The following is a 22872-nucleotide window of genomic DNA, read 5'->3' as shown; positions in this document are numbered from 1 at the left end:
AGAGGCATTCTCTCCTGATGTTTCGCCTGCATCTATGGCAAGCATCCTCAGAGGTAGTGAGGTCTGTTGGAACTAGGACAATGGGTTTATATATCTGTGGAATGGCTGGGGTGGGGCAAAGAGCTCTTCTCTGCTGGAGCTAGGTGTGAATGTTTCAACTGTCCCCCTTCATTAGCATTTGAAGGCCTGGCTGAGCCTGGGGCAATCTTCTGTTGAGAGGTGTTAAGATGTGCCTGTTTGTTTCCTCTCTGTTGTTGTGGTGTTGCAATTTTAGAGTTTTTAAATATTTAATTCTGGCTTTAATAGTATGGCATTATGTAATAATTAAAATACATGCCAAATTATATATATATATATATATATTATATATTCCAAATGGTATGGTAGAAATATTTCAAAATAAAAGGCTTTTACTGTGGTTTTGCTAAATATTTAACAACAATAATAATATTTTATTGGTCTGTTTACTTTAAAAAAGGTTACAAGGGTAGTGCAGCAATAATGATAAATAAGGATGCATCTACACTGTAGCATCAATGCAGCTTGATACCACTTTAACTGCCTTGACTCAATCCTAGGAATCATGGGAGTTGTAGTTTGAGCAGAAGTGATGTCAAAACACAATGAACTTTCCTTTTCTCCTCCCCCCTCCCTCCCCTTAAGATGGTACACTCCTCCCCTGATTGGTCTATGTCTATTTTTCTCTTTCCCCCCCCCCTCCCTTTTCGGCCCGAATGGTACGTTCCCTTCTTTTTCCCCTTTACTCTCCGCCCTGCGCCGCGCACGCGCAGTAAGCATTTGCCCTGAAGGGGGCCGACTGTGTTTACAGCTGACGGGGGAGCCCGGCGCGTGGAGAAGAGCAGGTAGAGAGCCAGCCGCGGGGGGCTGTTCTTCTTGGAGGGGCTTCCCTCCCTCCGCGCACGGGCAGGAACACATAGAACTCCAATTCAAAAGCGGGGGGCGCGGGGGGAGGGGTGGCGGGGATGAGGAAGAGCCCTTCTCTCCCTGGCTGCCAGTCAGGAGGATAGGCCCCGCCCCCTTTAGGCCACGCCCACTCTGTGTCATAGCAACCCCCCTCAGCCAAAATGGCGCCGGGGGGAATAGATAGGACTGACTGAGGGCCTTTCCACACAGCCCTGTATCCCAGAATATCTGCTCTGAACTGGGATATAAGGCAGTGTGGACTGAAGCCCCTTCCACACAGCTCTATATCCCAGAATATCAAGGGAGGAAATCCCACAATATCTGCTCTGAACTGGGATATATGGCAGTGTGGACTGAGGGCCTTTCCACACAGCCCTATATGCCAGAATATCAAGGGAGGAAATCCCACAATATCTGCTCTGAACTGGAATATATGGCAGTGTGGACTGAAGCCCCTTCCACACAGCCCTATATCCCAGAATATCAAGGGAGGAAATCCCACAATATCTGCTCTATTTACTTATTTAGAATCATAGAATCAAAGAGTTGGAAGAGACCTCATGGGCCATCCAGCCCAACCCCATTCTGCCAAGAAGCAGGAATATTGCATTCAAATCACCCCTGACAGATGGCCATCCAGCCTCTGTTTAAAAGCCTCCAAAGAAGGAGCCTCCACCACACTCCTGGGGCAGAGAGTTCCACTGCTGAACAGCTCTCACAGTCAGGAAGTTCTTCCTCATGTTCAGATGGAATCATAGAATCAAAGAGTTGGAAGAGACCTCGTGGGCCATCCAGTCCAACCCCATTCTGCCAAGAAGCAGGAATGTTGCATTCAAATCACCCCTGACAGATGGCCATCCAGCCTCTGTTTAAAAGCTTCCAAAGAAGGAGCCTCCACCACACTCCGGGGCTGAGAGTTCCACCGCTGAACGGCTCTCACAGTCAGGAAGTTCTTCCTCATGTTCAGATGGAATCTCCTCTCTTGTAGTTTGAAGCCATTGTTCTGCGTCCTAGTCTCCAGGGAAACAGAAAACAAGCTTGCTCCCTCCTCCCTGTGGCTTCCTCTCACATATTTTTATACATGGCTATCATATCCCCTCTCAGCCTTCTCTTCTTCAGGCTAAACATGCCCAGCTCCTCATAGGGCTTGTCATCCAGACCCTTGATCATTTTAGTCGCCCTTCTCTGGACACATTACAGCTTGTCAATATCTCTCTTCAATTGTGGTGCCCAGAATTGGACACAATATTCCAGGTGTGTTCTAACCAAAGCAGAGTAGAAGGGTAGCATTACTTCCTTAGATCTAGACACTATGCTCCTATTGATGCAGACCAAAATCCCATTGGCTTTTTTTGCCACCACGTCACATTATTGGCTCATGTTTAACTTGTTGTCCATGAGGACTCCAGGATCTTTTTCACACGTAGTGCTCTCGAGCCAGGCATTGTCCCCCATTCTGTATCTTTGCATTTCGTTTTTCCTGCCAAAGTGGAGTATCTTGCATTTGTCCCTGTTGAACTTCATTTTGTTAGTTTTGACCCATCTCACTAATCTGTCAAGATCGTTTTGAATCCTGCTCCTGTCCTCTGGAGACATAATATAATTGTTCATTCATTCAGTCGTTTCCGACTCTTCATGACCTCATGGACCAGCCCACGCCAGAGCTCCCTGTTGGCCGTCACCACCCCCAGCTCCTTCAAGGTCAACCCAGTCACTTCAAGGATGTCATCCATTCATCTTGCCCTTGGTCGGCCCCTCTTCCTTTTTCCTTCCATTTTCCCCAGCATAATTGTCTTCTCTAGGGTTTCCTTTCTTCTCATGATGTGGCCAAAGCACTTCATCTTGGCCTCTACTATCCTTCCCTCCAATGAGCAGTTGAGCTTTATTTCCTGAAGCATGGACTGGTTGGATCTTCTCGCTGTCCAAGGCACTCTCAGCACTTTCCTCCAGCACTACAGTTCAAAAGTATCTATCGTCCTTCGCTCAGCCTTCCCTATGGTCCAGCTCTCACATCCATTGGTGACTACGGGGAATACCATTGCTTTAACTATGCGGATCTTTGTTGCCAATGTCTATTTTATCAGGATTGGTCATTGCTCCCCTCCCAAGAAGTAAGCGTCTCCTGATTTCCTGTCTGCAGTTTGCATCTGCAGTAATCTGTACACCTAGAAATACAAAGTATAATAATACAGTACAATGTAATAATCTATAATAATTATATATTATATATACTATGACTAATAATATTGCAGTATAGTACAATATAATAATATGTAATACTAATAGAGTGCCTTCGACCACAATAAGATCAAACCAGTCCATACTCCAGGAAATAAAGCCTGACTGCTCACTGGAGGGAAGGATATTAGAGGCAAAGATGAAGTACTTTGGCCACATCATGAGAAGACAATGATGCTGGGGAAAATGGAATGAAAAAGGAAGAGGGGCTGACCAAGGGTGGGATGGATGGACGGTATCCTTGAAGTGACTGTCTTGACCTTGAAGGATATGGGGGTAGAGGCGGTGGACAGGGAATTTTGTCATGAGCTGGTCCATGAGGTCACAAGTCAGTGACTGAACGAATAAACAACAACAATACTAATATTGTTATATGCTAATATATATATACATAAAATATTAATAATAGAATGCAATACAGTAATGCTAATAATACAGTATAATAATAATAATAATATTGCAATAAAATAATACTAGTATATTAAATATAATAATGCTGATAATATATAATGATAATACTGTTTTATTATTGTATATTAGTAAATTTTAAGTTGTAATAATTTAATAATAATAAATATAGTAATATCTGTGTATTATTGTTATATTTCTCACAGTTATCATACCATGTGTAATTTAAAGCTTAACTCATAAAATAGAATCAAACACAGGAGTATTAAAAAGTAGCTACTTCAAACTAATTAAACTGTTAGATAAAACACAATAGAATACAAATAATTCAATAAAACACAATAGAGTTTGTGTCTTCTCATCTGCCGAGATTGTGGCAACCAGACTGATTGATAACTGGCAAATAGAGGGAGAAAACATGGAGGCAGCAACAGACTTTGTATTTCTAGGTGTGATAACTGCAGCTGCAGATGCAGCCAGGAAATTGGAATACGTTTACTTCTTGGGAGGAGAACAATGACCAATCTGGATAAAGAGTTAATAGTACAGACATCACACTGGCAATGAAGGTCTGTATAGTTAAAGCAGTGGTATTCCCGTAGTAACCTATGGATGCGAGAGTTGGACCATAAAGAAGTCTGAGCAAAGGAAGAGAGATGGTTTTGAACTGTGGTGTTGGAGGAAAATTCTGAGAGTGCCTTGGACCGCAAGAAGATCAAACCAGTCCATACTCCAGGAAATAAAGCCCGGCTATTCACTGGAGGGAAGGATATTAAAGGCAAAGATGAAGTACTTTGGCCACATAATGAGAAAAATAGGAAAGCTTGGAGAGGATAATAATGCTGGGGAAAATGGAAGGAAAAAGGAAGAGGGACCGACCAAGGGAAAAAGGGGTGGAGGTTATCCTTTAAGTTACTGGCTCAATTCTGAAGGAGCTGGGGGTGGTGAGGCGGACAGAATCATAGAATCATAGAATCAAAGAGTTGGAAGAGACCTCATGGGCCATCCAGTCCAACCCCATTCTGCCAAGAAGCAGGAATATTGCATTCAAATCACCCCTGACAAATGGCCATCCAGCCTCTGCTTAAAAGCTTCCAAAGAAGGAGCCTCCACCACACTCCGGGGCAGAGAGTTCCACTGCTGAACAGCTCTCACAGTCAGGAAGTTCTTCCTAATGTTCAGATGGAATCTCCTCTCTTGTAGTTTGAAGCCATTGTTCCGCGTCCTAGTCTCCAAGGAAGCAGAAAACAAGCTTGCTCCCTCCTCCCTGTGGCTTCCTCTCACATATTTATACATGGCTATCATATCTCCTCTCAGCCTTCTCTTCTTCAGGCTAAACATGCCCAGTTCCCTAAGCCGCTCCTCATAGGGCTTGTTCTCCAGACCCTTGATCATTTTAGTCGCCCTCCTCTGGACACATTCCAGCTTATCAATATCTCTCTTGAATTGTGGTGCCCAGAATTGGACACAATATTCCAGATGTGGTCTAACCAAAGCAGAATAGAGGGGTAGCATTACTTCCTTAGATCTAGACACTAGGCTCCTATTGATGCAGGCCAAAATCCCATTGGCTTTTTTTGCCGCCACATCACATTGTTGGCTCATGTTTAACTTGTTGTCCACGCTCTGGTGGGGACTGGTCCATGAGGTCACAAAGAGGCGGAAGCGACTGAACAAATAAACACACACATTTATTTATAACCCACTTTATCTCCCCAAAGGGGACTCAAGGCAGCTTGACATAAAAGCATTGGTATCCAATTTAAAATATACAAATATGCAAACATTAAAACAGCATTAAACACAAACAGTATTTTATAAATCAGTTATAGTCCATCAAACATTCAAAATTAAAAAAATTGTATCCCCAGGCTAGATCTCAGTCTCTTCCACACAACTGAACTGGATTATATGGCAGTGTGGACTTGGATAACCCAGTTCAAAGCAGATATTGTAGATTCTCTGCCTTGATATTCTGGGGTATATGACTGTGTAGAAAGGCCCTTAAACACCTTCATCTTTAAATGCGTGCTTGAATAAAAAGGTTTTAGCCTGTTGTGTGTTGTTGACATGTGTTTTAAGTCAAGGTTGTGTGTATTCAGATATTTGTTTTTATTATATTTGTGTGTGTGTCATACCTGTTAAAACATATTGTGTCTGTTCTCACCTGTGTTTAAGTAGAGACAAACATGTGTCTTCGGGCCCTTCCACACAGCCATATAACCCAGAATATCAAGGCAGATAATCCACAATATCTGCTTTGAACTGGGTTAACTGAGTCCATAGTGCCATATAATCCATTTCAAAGCAGAAAATGTGGGATTTTATTCATCTGTGTGGAAGTGCCCTAAATATCTGTGAGTTTAAGTAGATAGGTTTGTGTTTTCATATCATGGTTTAAGTGTGTGTGCATTGATATTGGTTCCTTGTTAGGTTTTTAATTGGTTGTAATAGTTTTAACTGTTTATTTTCAATAGTTTCAATGTTTAATTTTATTTACAGTTTTAAGTTGTATATTGTATTTTGTTTTATGTTAGCCACTTTAGGAATCTTTTTTAGAGAGTGTGGAAGACAATAATAATAGTGTGTTCATATCAGAGAGGCGGATGAGCTCCCTCTATCAGCTCCAGCTCCTCATGCGGGGACATGAGAGAAGCCTCCCACAAGGATGATAAAAACATCAAATCATCCGGGCGTCCCCTGGGCAACGTCCTTGCAAACGGCCAATTCTCTCACAACAGGAGCAACTTGCAGTTTCTCAGGTCACTCCTGACACGACAAAAAAAGTGTATAAATGTTTGGGAGAGATGGGGGGGGGGGGGGTTGTGAGTTTTAAAGGCTATTATTATTATTATTATTATTATTACCTCGCTTTATCTCCCCAAAATAGACTCAAAGCAGCTTGACATAATAGTATTAGTATACAATTTACAGTATACAAATATACAAACATTAAAGTAAAATTAAGCACAGCACTAAAAAAATCACCATTACAATCCATCAAAACATATTCAGCATCCCTGACTAGATCTTAAACACCTTCACCTTTAAAATCCTCTCTGAAGAAAGACTGGGTATAAATAAAGTAAATAATAATAATGTTGATGTAAGAGTGTGTTCGCAACTTTGTTTAAATGGACTGTTTGTGTACTTATCTGTGTGTTTAAGTACAGAAAGTGCATGTTTTCATATCAGTGTTTGTGTGAGAGTGCATTGATATCTGTGTGGTTGTAGTATGTGTGTTGGAGTAGATTTTTTGTATTCTTAACTGTGTTTGAGTGTGTATGTTTAAATCTGGTGTGTGTTTTTATCTGTGTGTTTAGGTACAGAGTGTGTGCATGTTTTCCTATCAATGTTTAAGTGTATGCAAGTGCATTGATATCTGTGGTTTATATATGTGTCTGGGTTTTCATATCAGCGTTTTAAGTAATGGGTGTTTCCATATTTGTGTTTAAATTGAGTGCCTGTGTTCTTATCTGTGTGTTTAAATACAGAGAATGTGTATGTGTGTGTACATATCAGTATGTTTAAGTGGTGTGTGTTTGAGAGAGAGACTTCATAACTTTTTGTTTAACTAGAACAGGGGTGTGTATGTTTATCTGTGTGCGTGTGTATGCCATCAAATTGCTTGTCAACTTATGGCTACTCCATAAATATCATAGGGATTTTTTATACAGTGAATATACAGGTGATTTTGCCTCTGAATTACAGCACATGGCATTCCTTGTTGGTCCCCCATCTAAGTAGTGCCCAGACCTGCCTCTATTTAGCTTCTGAGATCAGACATTTATTTAGTCTATGTTTATAATATTTGTACGTTTATATCTATATATAGTCATTGAAGTGGTTACTGAAATAAAAGTAAAATGATCAAAACATTTTGACTTCCATCTTCTTTAATTGTTGAAGATTAACTAAAGAAGGGAGATATTAGTCTTATTTCCATCATACCTTTGTTTTCTTTTGGAAGGATTTCTTTGTTTCACTGAATTGTTTCATGTTTTCACTGTGAGGGGTAGAAATGTGACGAGTAAATCTTCTCCTTCTTATAGGACTCCAAAACTTCTTTGCAATGTTTTTCTTCATCCCTTTTATCCCAGTACAGGTAGTTCCTGAGTTACAAACAACTCATAGTTAAGAACATGGGTAAGACAACATGAAGTGAGAAAAATCTACCCCTAGGAAGGGAGATTCACTTCTGGAAGAGTTATCATGGGGGAAAGAGGTCTCAGCTGAAGCTTTATCACCAATCCTTGTTTCCGCAAGTCAAATTTTCCAAAATCCAGTTTTCACAGGGACAGAAAGTGAGGGGAAATCTTCTGAACAGGAGCACAGACAGCAAAACAAACATCAAAAGGGTGTTAACCCTTTCCTATGCTACCCAAAGCTAAAAAATCTATAGTTTTGGCTGGTGTTACACTTTAAAATCCTACTTATTCCGGCTTACATACAAATTTACCATAAGAACAAACCTACAGAACTTATTTGTAACTTCCGGACCACCTGTATAATGGGCATAAAATCTCATTCTCTTACATTGAAACTGATGCTTCTGTTCGGTATTTAATGTTCTGTCTTATGTCTGTTATAACAGGCTGCATTTTTATTTAATTTTAGTTATTAAGTCAAAATTTGTGTTTATATGTTGGGATGTTAAATTTTGTTTGTATGGATGTATTGTTGTTGTATTTGGGCATTGAATGTTTACCTTTTATGTTTGGAATCCATCCTGAGTCCTTCTGGGGAGATAGAGCAGAATATAAATAAAGTATTATTATTATTACTACTATTATTATTATTATTATTATTATTATTTCCATCTCACTCCTCTAAGGCAATTAGCTTATTCAGCCCCTTCTTTGTGTTGGCTGTCAGGGACAGTAGGATCCATACATTATTTTGTCACTCCTAGTAGTTTCTAGACTAATCATAATAATACATTTTTACTCTTTTTTTTTCAGCTTCAATTACTCATGTTAATACACTATAGGAATGAGCCAGCTTCTCTTTCCCCTCTGCTTATGGATAAAAATGCCTGCATTTTTGTTCTTTTCTCTTATTCATCCATGTCATTTTCCAGGACTATTTGCATAAAGTCAAACACTTCCCTATTCAACTCCACTTGCAAGCTCCTTCTACCCCCTTTTAATAATGAACACAGTGTGTATGTGCATGTGTGCAAGGACACATTCAATTATGTATGTTGTAATCTTGTTTTAATGGTTTAATCTCATTTTAATTTCTGTATCTTCTGAATATTTCCCAATATATATATACAGGGTTAGTCAAAATGCATAGGCCAATAAGCCATTCAATTGAATGGCTTATTGGCCTATGCATTTTGACTAACCCTGTATATTAATTTGTTGCAACAAGGGAGAAGATGGGATAGAAATAAATAGAACAATAACAGTTTTTCATAATTTCTCTCCTTCTATCCCAACTTCAGTCTTCAAATTACTATAAAACCTCACTTCTTTTCATTTAATTAGGAATTACTAACTCCCAATAATCCTCATTCCTTTCCCATTCTCTTTCTCAAACTTTATGAGCATGCAATCAGATATCAGTTGCTCCTCTATAGTTTTTATTAGGCCTTTTCACTACTTTCAAGGCACTGACTGGATTCTGTCTGATCAGGGAAGATAACCAGAGTCAACCCTGGTTAGTGTTGGATGGGAGACCACCAGTGCTGTAGGCTGTATTTCAGAGGAAGGAACTGGGAGAAGTACCTCTGATTATATCCCTTGCCTAAGAAAGCCCTTTGAAATTAATGGGGTCACCATAAACCAATGTTCGACTTGAAGGCAAATGGGCACATAGCAGATTAAGGAGTGGAAGGTTGTAGTGTTGGCTTCTGTCACCCAGGACAGTGAGGTCCACCAAGTTTACTTGAAGATAATCTCAATCTCATCTCTTTCTGTCCTTCCTCTCCAGTCACCAATAGAGGCCAAGCATCAGGCAAAATCTCTTTTCCTTGGTAAGCCCTTTCGTGTGATCATGGAATCTTCTAATACCCACATTTTCTACTGTCAGTCCCATTTTGCTGGGCAGTGGGTGCAGAGCCTCACCTTTTCTCTCCCAACCAGTTCAGTCATCCAATATGTCTCCTTACTGTGTGCAATAATGAGATATTTTTGCTGCCAGTTGTGTCTTACAGTGTGACGCCCTTTTAAGTGGCATGGCTCAATACTATGGCATCCTGAGAGCTGTAATTTTACAAGATTTTTAACCTACTTTGCCAAAGAGTGCTCATGACTCATTAAACTACAAATCCTAGGATTTCATAGCATTGTAACATGGCAATTAAAGTGGTCTCAAACTGATTCATTCTGCACTGTAGATGCACCCGTTTATCACCAAATGCCACACACAAACTGAAGTTACATCATCTGATGCTACAGAAATGGGACTTCTATCTTACCCGCCATCTGCTCAATAATCTGCTGTTATAAGAAAACTTTTTTAACTACTTTCCTTCTCCAAAACTGCTGTGCAGTGCTTCTTAAGCCATCAAATATGTGTCAGGGGTTTTATTTGTGCACTTTAGGTCAGTTTTGCTTTCTGCCATGTAAACGCTCCCAAAATTAGCAGTAGATGGATCAAGGACCGGCACCAACCCATAGACCACCACTGAGTAATACAGTCAGCCTTCTGCAAATTTAACTTTTGAGGATTGGATTACTCACATAATTGATTAAAAATATGTTCTCTTCTGGAATCTCAAAGGCCCCATCTACACTGACCATTTAATCCAGTATTAAAGCTTCTTTCAAACTGCCGTGGCTGGACAACGAATGCCTGTAAAACTGTGCAAAAAAAGCCCTTAATTCACATCACTGCTGTGTAGTTTGTGTAATCACCATCCAGGCCTCAAACTAGTTATCCTCTGTACAGAAAAATCATTTTTTTTCAATACCAATTTGAAACTGTTTTAGGTAGTCAGTGTGGATGTGTTCTAAGTCCAACTCTGTGGTCAACTTCCTCTAGTTGTTTGTATCTGATGTGTTATATTGTATTGAATTTTAAGAGGCAGGATCTGTATGCAAATTGTTATATATCGGGAATGCCAAACTCATTTTCACCGAGGGCCACATCAGCTTTATAGTTGCCTTCTAAGGGGTATTTGTAATTGTAAGGCTGTATGAATGTTACTATGAATGTATGAATGTGGAGGCTCCTTCTTTGGAAGCTTTTAAACAGAGGCTGGATGGCCATCTGTCAGGGGTGATTTGAATGCAATATTCCTGCTTCTTTGCAGGGGGTTGGACTGGATGGCCATGTGGTCTCTTCCAACTCTTTGATTCTATGATTCTATGAACTATGTTGTCTTGGTATTGAAAGCTTCGCCAACCATATAAAATGATGTGACAGGTTGGATTCGGCCTGTGGGCCTTGCATTTGACATGTGTGTTTTATATAGTACTTTTATATTGCTGTCTTTTGTTGCACGTTTATATTGTATTCATGTGTTTGTATGCAAATGGCCTTTGTTCTTGGCATTAATAAACAATAGTCTAGTGCAAAGCGCTCATGATCTCATCTAGCATGGAGAAAACATTTGAAATTATTCATTCTCATCTGCTGTGGCGAAATAAGGAAAGCTTTAGACATCTCAAGTTCATATACAGTTAATGGAAACCTGCCAAAGATTATAATTATTAAGGCCAGAGGTAAAGAAAGGAAGAAGAGGAGAGCATACTTCTTTGCGTGGTTGTCAGTGCATTTTGGAAGGAGGGTGCCTGTGCAGTTCTTGGCTTCAGAGTGAGTCCCGGTTTGTGCTGTGGGAAGGCTATTCATTGCCATTGTGAGACACAGCTCTGTTGTGTTGTGTGTGCTGGAGACAGGAGGCTCTGTTTGTTGTAAGTGTGCCCCGAATTGGCCGCCGACCCATTATCCCTTGTCGTGGCACAACAGCGAACGTAGTAAAGGCGTGCTAATAGCCCTGTTGCTGGACTGCAGCCAGGTCAGAGGGCAGCTGTCTTGCATGGGAAATCTCTCTGACTTTGCACTCTGGGCAGCAGCTTGTGAAGAGTGGGAAACAAACTCTTAAAAATGAAGCACTGGAGGCCCTGAGCGTGTGTGCTTAAAATAAGCCTTAAGCCCTATGAAAGGGGCAAGAAAGAAAGGTTGCTGGTAGTGCTTTCATGCTTTAAATCACATTCAAACCCCTTAGCTTGTCTGCTTTTATTTATTACTAGCCGTCCCCTGCCACACGTTGCTGTGGCCCAGTCTGGTGATCTGGAAAATAAAGTAATGGTTTCTAATCTATGTAATTGCTTTATGCTTGTGGGTAAACAGTATTTCTTGTTGTTTCTTTGTCCATGTTGATGTGGAGAGTGTCTGGTTTGCCTACTCTGGAATATGCAACATATCATTGTCCTTCTTTAGGGGTTCCTTTCAAATCTATGATACTATATCTCTCTGTGTGTGAATCATATCTATCTATCTATATCTATGGCTGAATGGCTCTTTGTCAGGAGGGCTTTGATTAGATTTTCTTGCCCTGGTGAAGAGAGTTGGACCGGATGGCCTTAAGTATTTTCTGTTGTCATGAAGGTTCTGTGCGGGAAATTTGCCCTAATTTTGTCATTTGTGGGGTTCAGAATGCTCTTTGATTGTAGATGAACTATAAATCCCAGTATCTACAACTACCAAATGTCAAGGTCTATTTTCCCCAAACTCCATATGTGTTCATATTTCGGCATATGGAATATTTGTGCCAAGTTTGGTCCAGATCCATCATTGTTTGAGTCCACAGTGCTCTCTAGATGTAGGTGAACTACAACTCCCAAACTCAAGGTCAGTGCCCACCAAACCCTTCTAGTCTTTTTTGTTGGTCATGAGGGTCCTGTGTGTCACCTTTGGATCAATTCCATCATTGGTGGAGTTTAGAATGCTCTTTGATTATATGTGAACTATATATCTCAAGAACTACAACTCCCAAATGACAAAATCAAAATTTTTGAGTGAAGGACATACATTGGGTTGTTAGGTGTATGCTGTCCAAATTTGTTGTCAATTCACCCACTGCTTTTTGAGTTCTGTTAATCCCACAAACGAACATTACATTTTTATTTATATAGAAGATTTACTTCCTAGCTTATTTTACTTTCATCCTGCCATTCTCCTGATATAGCAATTCAAAGTGCTCATAGTTTTTGGTTTGTTTTTTTTTTGCGGAAACTGATTCTTCACATTCTATATTCACTCCCCAGTTAAGCAAAACTTTAAGCATCATCTGACAACAGAGAGGTTGTAAAAGGGAGAAAAATAAGGAGATTAACATGAGCAAAGTGTTTTTAAACTTTTGGAGATTAAGACTAAACAGGCTGTTGTTCTGGTTGAGTTTTCCTTACCTGAAATACTTGAGGGCAGAAGTGTTTTGGGTTTTTGGAATATTTGCATATACTGATAATGAGATCTCTTGGAGATGGGGCCCAAGCCTAATCACAAAATTTCAGTTCTCTTTCATTTCCACCATACATGCATATCATGAAATGGTAATTTTATGCACAGTATTTTTATGTTTAATAATATTGTGCATTGAAACAAAATTTGTGTACATTGGGCCACCAGAGAGCAACCACCCACCCATATGGACAACTTCGGGGCATTTCAGAGTTTTGGATAAAAAAGTGGTTCTCAGCCTGTGGGTCTCCAGGTGTTTTGGCCTACAACTCCCAGAAATTCCAGCCAGTTTTCCAGCTGTTAGGATTTCTGGGAGTTGAAGGCTAAAACATCTGGGGACTCACAGGTTGATAACCATTGAGATAAACGATACACAACTACACTATTGTGAAATGTAGATAACATATCTATTGCCAGAGATTACTCCTATGAAATCCTGGGATTTGTAAGTCAATGAATTCAGAGTACCTCCTTAAATTACAAACACCAGGATTCCATTGATATAACCATGATTAGAATGATTTCAAAATGCTATCCATTCCAGCACAAAAAGAAACCTAAGGGTTTGTGGAAAAAGTAGGTTTTAAGGGTGGCATTCTTTCCAACTCTCAGTATCTTCAAAGTTAGTAGGCTCATAGGTTACTTACTTAGGCGATCCCTCGTTGGACGAGTAAGATGGTCTTCCATTATGGATTTCCTTGTGGGTCCGTATGTGGCTGTGGAGCCCTATTCTTGCTCTGCATCTTCTTCCGCAGTGAGGACATTGGTTTCCAGGTGGAAGGCGGTCCCGGTTGGGGTAGGCTTGACGCGCCTTCCTCCTGGCACGTTTCTCTCTTTCACCCTCCACTCGTGCCTCCTCAAATTCTGCAGCACTGCTGGTCACAGCTGTCCTCCAGCTGGAGCGCTCAAGGGCCAGGGCTTCCCAGTTCTCAGTGTCTATGCCAGAGTTTTTAAGGTTGGCTTTGAGCCCATCTTTAAATCTCTTTTCCTGTCCACCAACGTTCCGTTTTCCGTTCTTAAGTTCGGAGTAGAGCAACTGCTTTGGGAGACGGTGGTCAGGCATCCGGACAACGTGGCCGGCCCAGCGGAGTTGATGTTGGAGGACCATCGCTTCAATGCTGGTGGTCTTTGCTTCTTCTAGCACACTGACGTTTGTCCGCTTGTCTTCCCAGGAGATTTGCAGGATTTTCCGGAGGCAGCGCTGATGGAAACGGTCCAGGAATTGCATGTGACGTCTGTAGACAGTCCACGTCTCAGAGGCATATAGCAGGGTTGGGAGGACAATAGCTTTATAGACAAGCACCTTGGTCTCCCTACGGATGTCCCGGTCCTCAAACATTCTCTGCTTCATTCTGGAAAATGCAGCACTTGCAGAGCTCAGGCGGTGTTGTATTTCTATGATTCTATCAAAGGCTCATAGGTTATGCAGTACTAGTAGCATTATCTCCTTGTGGGTATCATAGAGTTACATCTGGCTGGGCGTCATGAGATCCTGGGCTAGGTAGACTTGTGGAGTAATCTGGCAAGATAAAGGTGGTTTTACGTCTTTTTTACTCCACAGGAATCTGCTATTAGACTCAGTTTATCAGTAACTAGTGTGATCAGATGGTTGATCTGAAGGAGAACTCATAGGCCAAGCTGTCATCTTGACCATGTGTTTATTTGGCAGAAACTGAAAACTCAAACTGATTGATTGTCCCTCCTGAAAGAAAGAGGAAGGCTGCAAGCTGTGCATTTGTTGTTGTCTTCCTTATGTTCTTGTAACCCTAAAAACAACATAGTATTTTTTTTTTCTGGAGAAGTTTCCTTTTAGCTACTAGGCCTAAATACCCTAAAGGCACCACATGCCTTCTGATATTGGAAGCTAAGTAAGATTAGACCTGGGTTAGTACTTGGATAGAGACCACTAACAAATCCAAGGAGCTCTAGTCTACATTTCAGAGGAAGGGACTAACAAAGCCACCTCTGAATATGCCTTCCCTAAGAAAACCCTATGAAATTCATGAAATTGCCATAAGAAGTAATTGTCAACTAACCTATTATTGGAGAAGTAGTAGGAAAGGAGAAGGAGAAGGAGATGATATGGAACAGTTTCCTTGGAGCAGAAAGAGTCCTTTTACATGTCAAATATTTCTTGTTTCACTACTTGATTGAGGTTCAATTTAAGCAAATTAAGAAAGCCCGTGCAAATTCGTTTCAGGTTAGGCAAATTAAGAAAGCTATTTTGCATATAAGTGTTAAGTCACACAAATTCAATGCAGACCTTTGTTCGAAGTTTGATTTTTGTACTATCAACCATCACGGCCTTCCTGATCAAAAGTTAAATGCTAACATATTGTATCAACCTAATGATTCAGATTTATACTAAGTATTCCTTGTCCAGAGTTTGCAGTACCATCTGGTTTTTTGTTCTTAACATTTTTTTTCCTGTGGAAAGGTGGGATGTTGTTTGTGCTGAACATATGCAACAATGAAGCCGAGGCAGAACATTCTAAACCATGCACAAACACAGAATCTGCTGTTTCTGCACTTTTTGCCAGCAGAGCAAAGCTGTAATTTTTCAAAAATCACCCTGTGTTCTTCCTATGTGGAATGTTAACAGAGGAGCCGGACAGCTTTTCAGCATTCCTAATTCCTTGACCTCTAAAGTTGACTTGTCAAAAAGAAATGGTGTTGTTTAAAGACGGTTATGTGTTATATTTGTGAAGCAGTTGTTGCAGTGAGATTGCAGCGTAGTGAGTTGGACTATTGAAGAGACACCTGGAGACAAGGGTTCCCAAAGTCCATGGGAAGCCCATGGGATACCTTTGGGTATGTCTCATTCTCTCAGCCTCAGAGGAAGGCAAAGCCAACCCTCTTCTAAACAAATCTGGCCAAAAAAAAACAAACATCACGGATATGTTTGCCTTAGTTGGAAATGACTTAAAGACATACAACAACAACAAACTGAATAATCTCTCCCTGTATATTAACTTCATAGCAATGTTTTAAACTTCATATCAGAGCCTTACCTTTCTTGACAAATGCTGAAATTTTCAATTGTTTTTAAAACTGGAATTCAGGGACCTCCTTTAGCACACCGTGGGCTTTTGGTGAGCATTTTTTCTTCAAACATGCTAATTTTGGCCCACTCCTTAAGAACTACAGGCAGTCTCTAAGTTACGAACAAGATAGAATCATAGAATCAAAGAGTTGGAAGAGACCCAATGGGCCATCCAGTCCAACCCCCTGCCAAGAAGCAGGAATATTGCATTCAAATCATCCCCTGTAGTTTTGTTCTTAAGCTGAATTTAAGAACAAACCGTGTGGTGCAACAGGTTAAACCATTGAGCTGTTGAATCTGCTGACCTCAAGGTAGGCACTTTGAATCTGCGGATTGGGACGAGCTCCCACTGTTAGCTTTGGCTCCTGCCATCCTGGCAGTTTGAAGATATGGAAATATGAGTAGATCAATAGGTACCGCTTTGGTGGGAAGGTAATAAAAGCGCCCATGCAGCTGTACCAGTAACACAACCAAGAGGTGTCTGAGGCTTTTGGCTTGGAAATGGAACAAGAGCACCTCCCCATGGCCAGAGTTTAGCACCACCTCGAGAAAGCTGGAGATGAACGGGGAAGACTTTACCTTTGTTCTGTGTATTTGTATGTCATTGTTATTCCATTGTATTAAAGGCATTGAATGTTTGCCTATCTGTGTATGTTGTAATCCGCTCAGAGTCCCCTTGAGGAGATAGAGCGGAATGCAAATAAAGTGCTAGTGTTGTTGTTGTTGAGTTGAAACACGTACTTTTCAAAGTGTAACTCCAGTCAAATATATACTTTCTTTAACTTTGGTAGCATAGGGAAGGGCTACCCCTGGTGGTGTTTGTTATGTGGTCTGTGGCCCTGTTCAGAAGATATTACTCACTTTCTGTTCCTGTGACCATTGGAGTTTGAAAAATTTGGCTTATTGTGGAAACAAGGATCTGAGATAAAGCTTCAATGGAGATACTTTTTCCCCAGGATAACTCTCACAGGAGTGAATTTCCCTTCCGAGGGGTAGATTTTTCTCATTTCCTGTTGTCTCACCCCATTTGTAACTATAACTTGTAAGTAAGAGGTTTTTAACTTGAGGACTGCCTGTATATAATATTTAAAAATTATAAATATCTGTAAATCATGCATACTTGCATATCTCCAAAGTCTGGCACATTTTTCCACTATCACTGTCTGTCTTGCATCTTCCTACGTGTCTGTCAAGTCATGTTCAATGCTGATTATCTCAAATAATATCTCCTGAAATGCCAAGGAAGACTTATGCGGGAGACTATCTCACTTGTTAAGGGGCTCCGAATCACAGTTTTCCCTTTAGCAAACTCCACTTGTATAATACAGAAGAGAACACAGAAGATACAGATGAAAACAAAAGCATTTTTCCTCCTCTTCAGTTTGAATTGGTTTGTCTCTTCAGTTAGCAGAAATAGAACCATTTATTTTCTTGGCTGTAAAGTCTAGCTTAGAAATTCCCAATTTTCAAATTCAGAAGATATATCTCTTAAAAGACTCATTTTTGATACCCATTGACACTTAGAAGAAGAACAGGAGGTTGGGATTAGACAAAAAGCAATCTGGAGGCAAGTCATGAGGAACCTCAAGGAACCAGATGGTTCATTCTGTATAGCTGTTTGGCCTGAGATTTCCCTTTCTTCCTATTCAAGGGGATATTTTCAAAATTTCAAAGCAAGTGCTGCTTTTTTGCAATGAATGCTGACCACAGCTGAACAGGCTTCTCTGTATGGGAGAAAATGCAATGTGTAACAGCCAACTGGAACCTGTGTTTCCATGTATAGCAGCATCTGTGAAAAGCAGCTCTCAAAGGAACAAAAGAGAACTGCAACTGGCATTCTCTGTAGGTAGAGAATTATTTTCACCCCCATTTTTTTCTTGTGTGTAGAATGTGCCATGCATGCAACTAATGTCTTCTGAACTCTTAACATAGATTAATTTCTTTTTTCCACCCTCTTTCCCAACTTCTCCAGCTATCGAGAGTTAATTTCTGAATCTGTGTGAACCATGGGAGGTGCCGTGAGCGCCGGAGAGGACAACGATGAATTAATTGACAATCTGAAAGAGGCTCAATACATCCGGACTGAGCTGGTAGAGCAGGCCTTCCGGGCTGTGGATCGAGCAGACTATTACCTTGAAGAGTTCAAGGACAACGCTTACAAAGACTTGGCTTGGAAGCATGGGAACATTCACCTCTCTGCTCCCTGCATCTACTCGGAAGTCATGGAAGCTCTGGATTTGCAGCCAGGGCTTTCCTTCTTGAATCTGGGAAGTGGCACCGGCTACCTGAGTTCCATGGTTGGCCTTATCTTGGGTAAGTGAGCCTTCTTATCAGCTAAATTAGCCACACAGATCAAAAGTTTGCAAAATATACACTTTCCTGTGTTGATAATGCATCGGGCCTATACCGGGCTACTCATAGTTTATGTAACACCACAGCCATAACACTCTACTATGATCAGTACTCTACAAATCAATGAATATACATGTGTATATGGAAAGACCATACGGTTTGGAATAAATGCAACTTTCTATAGACTGTGGGTGCTTATGTGTCTGGGACAACTTCTCCAAACCTCTTTGATAACTATAATAACAACTTCCCTTAATATCAATTTTCCATAACTGTAATAACAATACAATTATGCTGTTTCAGAGTCTGAGACCCATGTAAGAGTTTAAACGAGAAAATACTCCAACAGGAACACAGCCTTATTTCTGTTTCCATTCTTGTTGAGAACAGGAAGAGAATGAATAGTGATCATGATTCTGATTCCTTTGCAGCCTAAAGAAAAATTCACAGCACACTTTAAACTGATTAAACATAAACCAGAAAAAGTAATTTAATAAATCAGTGGTATAGTTGGCTCGCCACATTTGTGGGTTTGCTTTTGCCAATTAGATTATTCATGAATTGGTTAAAACAATCCCTCAAGAAATTTCTAGATCCCCAGTTCAGCTCCATTGCCAGTTTTCACCAGAGGTTGGCCATAGAGACACGCCAGAAGATAACAATAACTACTACTACTACTACTACTACTTGATTTTTGTACCTCACCTCTATCTCCCCAAAGGGACTTGGGGCAGCTTGCAGAAGGCTGAGAGGAGACATGATGGCCATGCCAAACAGTTCTACTTTGGTTTCATCTAATCATATTACATTCTCCCAATACTCTTCTGGATCATCCAAATGCTCTCTAGCAAACTTCAGTTTTTTCCCAATTGTATAGATATGTGAGGGGAAGTCATAGGGAGGAGGGAGCAAACTTGTTTTCTGCTGCCCTGGAGACTAGGACATGGAACAATGCCATCAAACTACAGGAAAGGAGATTCCACCTGAACATTAGGAAGAACTTCCTAACATTGAGAACTTTTCAGCAGTGGAACACTTTGCCCCGGAGTGTGGTGGAGTTTCCTTCTTTGGAGGCTTTTAAAGAGAGGCTGGATAGCCATCTGTCAGGGGTGCTTTGAATGTGATTTTCCTGCTTGGCAGGGGGTTGGATGATGGCCCACAAGGTCTCTTCCAACTCAACAACAACAACAACAATAATAAAATAAACACACACTACAATACAAAATAAAACCAGTAGTATATAAAACAACAATTTGAACTCAGAACATCGTCCAATAACCTATAGTGCTAACAGCTATAAAAACATGGCCAACTGTAAACAAGAAGGGAAAGGAGTAGTGCAAGTTGTAGCTAAGAAACAAGGGCATGAGATGAAAGTGCTGTGCTGTGTCATAATTGCAGACCATTGGGCTAGACCTAGATATTCCTTGAGAGAACATCTCTCTAGGAATGTATTGGTCCTTTAGTATGATTCTGAGGTCAATTACTGGTCAAAGTTCACCGTAGAGTCATGCTGGCAGCCCTAGAGATTACTAGAAAGTTGTTCTGTCAAGCAAAAAAGAATTAGTAGTTTTCACTTCCATGGAGGTCCTATGCCCCTAATTCCAGTGTTTGTGGAGGACTAACTGTATTTCAATCTGCAATTAAGTCTTCAATTACTAGAACAGTATTATTAATTTATTCAATTATATCCTGTCTCTTAATCATGGGACACAAGACAGCTGACAACATATTAAAACAATACAAAAATAAGAACAAAAGTATAAATATAAAGTCTTTATACTAAAACATCAAAAATGCTCATGTGTGTTTTACAAGCTACATACAAATACTTTTATGTCAAAGCCAGAATTTTGAGTTTTGGCTGGAAATAACCCAGCACCCATTGGAGTTGTATCCTCCCTGTTTCCAACCCCATTTAACAATTTGGCTACCACCATATTTGGCCCAACTGAAGTGCCCAAGCACTTTTCAAAGGCAATCCCACATAGAGCACATTGCAGCAATCCAAACAAACTTCAATAGACTTTTCTTAAAAATTCCTTGACCTACCACCTTTTATTTAAGTAGAAGGTTTTACATATATACTTCAATTTTAGCCCAGTAGGACACTAGGTGTTGGAGGAACGTTCTGAGAGTGCCTTGGACTGCAAGAAGATCCAACCAGTACATCCTCCAGGAAATAAAGCCCGGCTGCTCATTGGAGGGAAGGATACTAGAGACAAAGTTGAAGTACTTTGGCCACATCATGGGGAGACAGGAAAGCCTAGAGAAGACTATTATGCTGGGGAAAGTGGAAGGCAAAAGGAAGAGGGGCCGACCAAGGGCAAGATGGATGGATGGCATCCTTGAAGTGACTGGACTGACCTTGAAGGAGTTGGGGGTGGTGACGGCCGACAGGGAGCTCTGGCGTGGGCTGGTCCATGAGGTCACGAAGAGTCAGAGACGACTGAACGAATGAACAACAACAAGGACACTAGGAGTATGGATGCTTCTCCCACTATTGTGATGATAGCACCTTTGTGTGTGAGAGAGAAAGAAATTAAGATACACAAACCAAAGGTTTTCAAACATTTTTAATAAACAGGAATTTCAAGCTGAGCATTCCCAACCTAAGACCATTGTCACCACTATTATATGTTGGCTCTTATTCATTTTCCTGTTTGTGCATAATTGAAATGTGGCCGTGCATTCAACTGTTAAATGGCACGGAGGTATCGAAAACAGTGCCAATGCTGCCAGCACTTTTGGATTCACATGACATTTCTGGAGCAGTTCCCAGGGTGTATGGATTTGCAAACCTTTTTGCTTGACTGGGCCATCCTTGCCCATCACTGAATCCATTAATCATAAGGAGTACTGTCTTCACTCCACTGGCAGCATCTGTTAGCATGGTGGGAAAGCATTTTCACATATCTGTACTTATTAGCCATCTGTTCGAGCCACTGTCTTACACTTGAGTCCTGATTTTCCTCTAGGTAGAACTTTCTCACTTCCTTGCTTGTCATTTTTAGGTAGAACAGCTTCCCCAGAGTCCTTGTTAAAATGGATCTCACCCTGGGGGAATCCTTTGTTGGGAGGTGATTAGCTGGCCCTGATTGTTTCTGGCCTGGAATTCCCCTGTTTTTGAGTGTTGTTCTTTATTTATTCACTGTCCTGATTTTAAGGTTTTTTAAAATACTGGTAGCCAAATTTTGTTCATTTTCATACTTTCCTCCTTTCTGTTGAAATTGTCCACATGTTTGTGGATTTCAATGGATTCTCTATGTAGTCTGACATGAACTCCAGACAAGAAAAATCAGGGTCAGAAACTATCACCTCCCAACAAAGGATTCCCTTAGGCAGGAAGCAGGCAAGCCTTGAAGCTGCAAGGCTATTCAATGGTAGTCAAGTTGATCAGTTGAAACATTCATCCTTGCCTCAAGCAGACAAGAATTCTTTCTTCCACCCTGTAGATTCTACAGATATATAAACCCCACTTGCCTAGTTTCCAATAATCTTCACAACTTCTGAGGATGCCTACCATAGATGTGGGTGAAACGTCAGGAGAGAATGCTTCTGGAGCATGGCCATGTAGCCTGGAAAACTCACAGCAATCCAATGATTCCAGCCACAAAAGCCTTTGACAACACATCTTCTCAGATCCTATTTCAAGCTGAGATTAACCTATTGCACTCACTCTTTATCTAGTTACCTTTGAAGCATTTACCTTTGCATTTCTTGACTCTCCAGGTCCTTTTGGCATTAATCATGGTGTGGAGCTTCACTCGGATGTTATAGAATATGCAAAGCAGAAGCTGGACTTCTTCATCAGAACAAGTGACAGCTTTGACAAGTAAGATCAGAAGACAAGGTGTATTTGCATTACTGCAGACTTCCAAGGCTGATTTTTGACTTTGGGTGGTCATCATTAATTGTGGCATAAAATGTTTACATGTGTGGTGTTAGCTGCTGAATATTTGAAAGAGAAACTCATTTTCTTCTGTTGTTACATAGTTGACTAGTGATCTTTCACGCTGCACAATTACAGTGCCAGAATTGTGCTTTGATCATATTTTGGAATTATGGGATTTGGAGTTTGGTGATTCTTGTATTCATTGGTGAGAATGATTGACAAACTGGAATGTTTCCAAAAAAAAGGGTGGGCAAGATGATCAAAGGTCTGGAAACCAAGCCTTATCGAGAGCTGGATCTGTGTGACTTGAACAAAAGAAGACTGAAAGGTGACATGGCAGTCATCTTTAAATGTTTGAAAGGAATGCCATGTGAAAAATGGAATGAACTTCTTTTTTGCTGCTCCAGTGACTAGGAACTTTATCACACTAGACTATTCTCTTGTGACATTTGCATTGTTTAAGCAATTGGGGGACATATTGTTGGGTGAGTGGATTTATTAACTAAAGACACTCCTCATAAATGCACAGCAGAGTAACTTATTAAATACACAGACCAATGTTATCTTTTCCATCTGAGGCTTTTCTTTATAGCAAAATAAT

At 40.6% G+C, this 22872-nt stretch overlaps 1 protein-coding gene across 2 annotated transcripts in view; it reads left to right on the top strand.

Moving 5' to 3' along the window:
• The first annotated feature begins 759 nt into the window (after window positions 1-759).
• PCMTD2 (protein-L-isoaspartate (D-aspartate) O-methyltransferase domain containing 2) overlaps window positions 760-22872 on the top strand; it is a 36438-nt gene continuing 14325 nt past the window's right edge. Inside the window, exons 1-4 of one of the 2 annotated variants that reach the window (XM_067468237.1) lie at window positions 770-863; window positions 9508-9550; window positions 17997-18337; window positions 22109-22211. In XM_067468237.1, coding sequence (XP_067324338.1) covers window positions 18031-18337; window positions 22109-22211 — 410 coding nt within the window. In that variant the 5' untranslated portion in view covers window positions 770-863; window positions 9508-9550; window positions 17997-18030. Of the gene's footprint in view, window positions 864-9507; window positions 9551-17996; window positions 18338-22108; window positions 22212-22872 lie in introns of both variants that reach the window. The other variant, XM_060771934.2, reaches the window with a different exon arrangement.

Source organism: Anolis sagrei, chromosome 4 (assembly GCF_037176765.1).
Source record: "Anolis sagrei isolate rAnoSag1 chromosome 4, rAnoSag1.mat, whole genome shotgun sequence".
Taxonomy (NCBI): domain Eukaryota; kingdom Metazoa; phylum Chordata; class Lepidosauria; order Squamata; family Dactyloidae; genus Anolis; species Anolis sagrei.
The sequence above is the reverse complement of the archived record's forward strand: the minus strand, read 5'-3'. Positions and strand labels throughout refer to the sequence as shown.